Raw genomic sequence first — 4451 nt, 5'->3', positions numbered from 1 at the left:
GGTACCGCTTTTAGAAAAATAATTCACAACTGAATCATGTGAATTATAATACTCCTCTGAAACTGGATAACCATGTCATCACCCACAAAGTTAAATGAGTAAAAGAGTTGCATTAATTTCAAAGAACAGGAAAAATAAAAAAGAATACTCACTTGACATCTGGCTTCACTGGTGTAATACCCCGGGCACGTAAATCAGCATCTTTGTCATCGAAAAAACCTTCAGGAAGAGCTCCCTTGACTTGCTTAGTTTCTGAACCAGTGTCTGTTCTTGGCACCTGCCTGAAATCCTTGGAAGCTGGAAATTCAGGATTTCTCATTTGCATAGATGCAGCAACAGATGACCCGTCAATCCCACTCTCAGAGGCAAATTCCTCCACAACTTGGGTCTTCATAGAAACAGAATCTTTTTCATGAGAATCCGGGTCTCCAAACTTGCCGGAATCCCTTTCTAGAAAAGAAGAATATCAGATACAGTTTACATCTGAAAGAAATTCTTAGCATCTTGATAACAATAGCACAAGCACAATTAATATGATCAAGGTAATCTAGACATAGTAACATTAGCTCACATCTACCAAAGAAAGAAGCTTGCATGAATAAAGTATATACTTTGACTTCCATCAGCTAGAACTTCAACTCAGAAACAGAAATGTACTGTATATCCACAACAAATACAGGATTGCCAACACAATACATTCGGAAAATTCAAAATTTCAACAGCACCAGCACGAAATGAGAAAAATGAGGGCATCCGGACAATGGTGCTCTCAGTGTCTTTTGCAAGCTCGACATGTCCTATGCCTTAAGTTTTGGTATTAAGAATTCCTCCCCCATGCCTTAGTTTTTTTCTTTTGGATCAGCTGGAATGACACTTTTTACACATAGATAATTCATATATAATATCAATCCAAATCAGCCAGCCAATGAAAAATATATTTGAACTTGGTCAGAAACTAAACTATACTGGTCAGAAATCAGTTTTGGCAAATGAAAGGTCGTCCATCCATACAAAGTAAAAGTCCAGTCACTAATGGTTATCCCTGATCAATTTCTTAGGAAAGACCCTATGAAGAAGAAAGTTGAAGGTTTCTCTATTTTTCCCATCCAAATGAAAGATCTCAAGACAAAAATGCTACACAAGAAATAGCCAGTGCCACATATATAGTATCTAATCAGGACCAACCATAAAGACACTCATAAAGTGAGTGGCACCTTCCCACGACATGAACAATTAAAAATCAGAAACAATAGGACCTACTCGATTTACATGATAAAGATCATAGGAAATGAGCCAAATCCCACATCACTGTCAAATCTACAAGTACATAGATAAATCAAACAAATGACCAAACTAACAACATTTTGACACAGAATCAGAATTCAAAAGGAAAATCCCAAAACAGATTCCTACCCATTTTCTGCTTCTTTGACTCATGATTATCAAAAAAATCCGGAGGCAAAGTAGATGATCGAGGTTTTGGCAGTGCATAAGGCTCGTATTTATCATTCAACTCTCTGGATGACTCAGGCTTAGGCTTCGGCAACTCTTCAGGTTTAGTATTATTAGGCCGGTTTACTGCAGCAGCATTGGCTTTGAGCTTCTCAATAGCCTGAACAAGCAAAAGTGATGTAAGAAATGTTCAAGCGACTTTAATCAGCACCAAGAATCCTATACCAATTCCGGATCACAAATAAGCAGATCGTGCTCAGGTACTATTTTTAGCTAACCAAACGGCAATCTTTCGGGTAAAAGATGAGATGACAATTTATTGTCCAACTTGATAATGATCAAGATATACTAGAAATCAGCAACCAATTTCCAATCATTTTATGGGCAACAAGACCAAGAGAAGGAAATGGGTGGATCTTCATATGTCAAATTTACATGGAGGAGGAGAGAGATTGCTTTAAGAGATTAGAACATGAATAATATCTAATTCCTGCCCTAATTTTCCCCCCACCAAACTAGCAAAACCGTAAACATTTTATTGACCTATCAGGAATTTTAACCAATAAAATCTTCGCAACTTCATGAAAGTGTCTATGCTCCGACACCATGCTCTACATGTACCAAAATGACATGGGAGTGATGCTTGGTTGCTCTACAAAATTAAAATGTCATGTTGGCACCAGATACCATGATTGCAATCCTACCTGCTGGACACAGATTCTAAGACCAAAAACCCATTTTCACTTATCAACATGTGAACTGGCGCATAGCCCCCGTTATGACAGCAATAGCTTCAGACCATACAAACGTCTAAACAGAAATTTGATGTAAACACTTTTCCTAGTAATTAAAAACTTACCTCATGGTGTTTGCGAGAAGCCAGGTGAGCAGGCCAAAGTGACTCAGATTTGACGACAACTTCACAAACTCGACATACAGGTTGATCATGTTCATTATACCTGCATTTACAATTGGCAAAGGGCTTCAACTTGTCTGGCAAATAATTGAAGGAATATGCAACCAAACATTCAAATCAATGAAAAATAGTTTTCATATCCAAACATCTTACCATGCTAATTCTCATACAGACCAAGGGCACTAGTATGCGATGATTACAACCAAAGTTCACCAAAATCTTCCAGTTCCTAATTAGGTTTGTATAGTCTAATTACAACAAATTAAATATCCTAGAACCTACTGAATGAGATAGTTCCACTTCATCTTTGACTCTCACGTATTCAGCCGCATAGCACACATGCAAATTCACAGCCAACATACGAACATATATAAAACTTTACATTCGTTGAACATTCTCCCGGTCACTATACTTTGTTGGCATTTCAGGTACTAGGCGACCAATACAAGACAACCTTGAAGTGATAAAAGTTCTCTCACATAAACAGATAATGCAACACTAAAATTACTCTGGATTCACATTCAAATTAAACAACCCGACAAGCAAACAGCAATACCTTACAAGGGGAGAATCAATCCGCTGCTTTTCCTGCTTTTGTGCGTTCAATTTTGCTCGAAACAATGCTTTCTTCCTCGCTTGAGCATCCATTTCCAGTAATTCTTATTTCCTACAAAAACAATCAAGCAACAGCAATCTTCACTTTATACCCAACACATTGCAAGGTCCCTGTTTCATTATAGTTCTCATGCAGAATCATGAATTTTGAACAAGAAAGTAAATTTACAAAGTCACTCACTAGAAATCCATGATAATAATCCAAAACCTACGAGAATCAAACACCGATCAACACAAAGGAAAACAGAATACTTATACATGGCCACATATGCTTGCGTATGTATGTGTATTTATCTACATTCTAGGCCTCAACAAGAACCTTTACTATATTAGGGTTCCCTTTCGAGTGCAAGGTATTATCTCAATTGAAAATTAGTAACTAGTTGACGAATTTCAATTTATTACATTCAGTCTCGTGGTTTTGGAGCAGAACAAGACTGCTTCAGCACCCCCAAAGTTTATCTCAATAATCCCAAGTTCCATAAAATAGATTATTCAAACTCTCTCGTTCCCCTTCAATGTACAATTTACTCAATCCCGGTGTACCAACCCTACACAGAAAAAGTCGTCCTACCTTGATCTTGTCCAAATTCGTACACAATAATAAATAACCCGGGGGGGGGGGGGAACCGAAACCCATGAAAACATATAAAGTTACTATTATTAAGAAATCAAACTGAAATTAAAATTGAAATAACTTCATTTTAGAGAGGACAAATATGAAAGCACCTGTAGTAGAGAAATCAGTTCCTCTAGAGTAGAAAACCCACCTTTTCAAGGAGACTTTTGATGGACTCGTGTAACTATCTCCTGCAATTTCAATGGAGGATATCAATTTTCCTTTCAATCAATTATAAAAATAAGGGCTCTCAAATCCTCAACGGAGAGAGGCGGGTTTCTTCTGCATGAAAGGGTCGAGAGAGGAGAGGAGAACGGGAGAAGAAAAGAAGTTGCAGATAGACAAGGGTACAGAGAAGAGAAGAAGAAACTAGGAATCAAATAAAAAGTTAAAAAAAAGAGAAAAGAGAAGAAAATATATTCTATTAAGTAGTGTTTGATAGGTCTTTAACTACCCTATTTTGGTGAAAAATTAATTTCCCAGCCATTCTGTGTCACGCAATTCTTGCGTTCATATAATAAATAATTTTTTATATTAAAAAATATATTATAAATAAAAATTAAATATACAAATAAATATAGTATATTAAAAAATAAAAAAAATAATTTATTAGTTAATATATAATTTAAAAAATTAAATAAATTAATTATCTTATTAGTTAAAAGGCATTTTTTACTTTTAAAAATTGGTGCGGCAGTGTCATTAATCATCATTTATTAGTATGGAACTCCTTTCTTTTTTATATTAATATAGAAATATAGATTAGAAAAATAGAAAATTAAATTTTAAAAATGTAAGTACTAGAAATATAAATTAGAAAAATAGAAAATTAAATTTTAAAAATGTAAG

At 35.4% G+C, this 4451-nt stretch overlaps 1 protein-coding gene across 1 annotated transcript in view; it reads right to left on the bottom strand.

The window, feature by feature from the left end:
- Positions 1-3985, bottom strand: part of LOC105167757 (zinc finger protein 830) — a 7362-nt gene extending 3377 nt beyond the window's left edge. Inside the window, exons 1-5 of the mRNA XM_011087576.2 lie at positions 3754-3985; positions 2925-3035; positions 2312-2411; positions 1414-1612; positions 153-450 (exon numbers count right to left, since the gene is read on the bottom strand). Of these exons, the coding sequence (XP_011085878.1) occupies positions 153-450; positions 1414-1612; positions 2312-2411; positions 2925-3016 (689 nt within the window). The 5' untranslated portion in view covers positions 3017-3035; positions 3754-3985. The remainder of the gene's footprint in view (positions 1-152; positions 451-1413; positions 1613-2311; positions 2412-2924; positions 3036-3753) is intronic.

This window comes from Sesamum indicum, linkage group LG8, assembly GCF_000512975.1.
Source record: "Sesamum indicum cultivar Zhongzhi No. 13 linkage group LG8, S_indicum_v1.0, whole genome shotgun sequence".
Lineage (NCBI taxonomy): Eukaryota > Viridiplantae > Streptophyta > Magnoliopsida > Lamiales > Pedaliaceae > Sesamum > Sesamum indicum.
The sequence above is the reverse complement of the archived record's forward strand: the minus strand, read 5'-3'. Positions and strand labels throughout refer to the sequence as shown.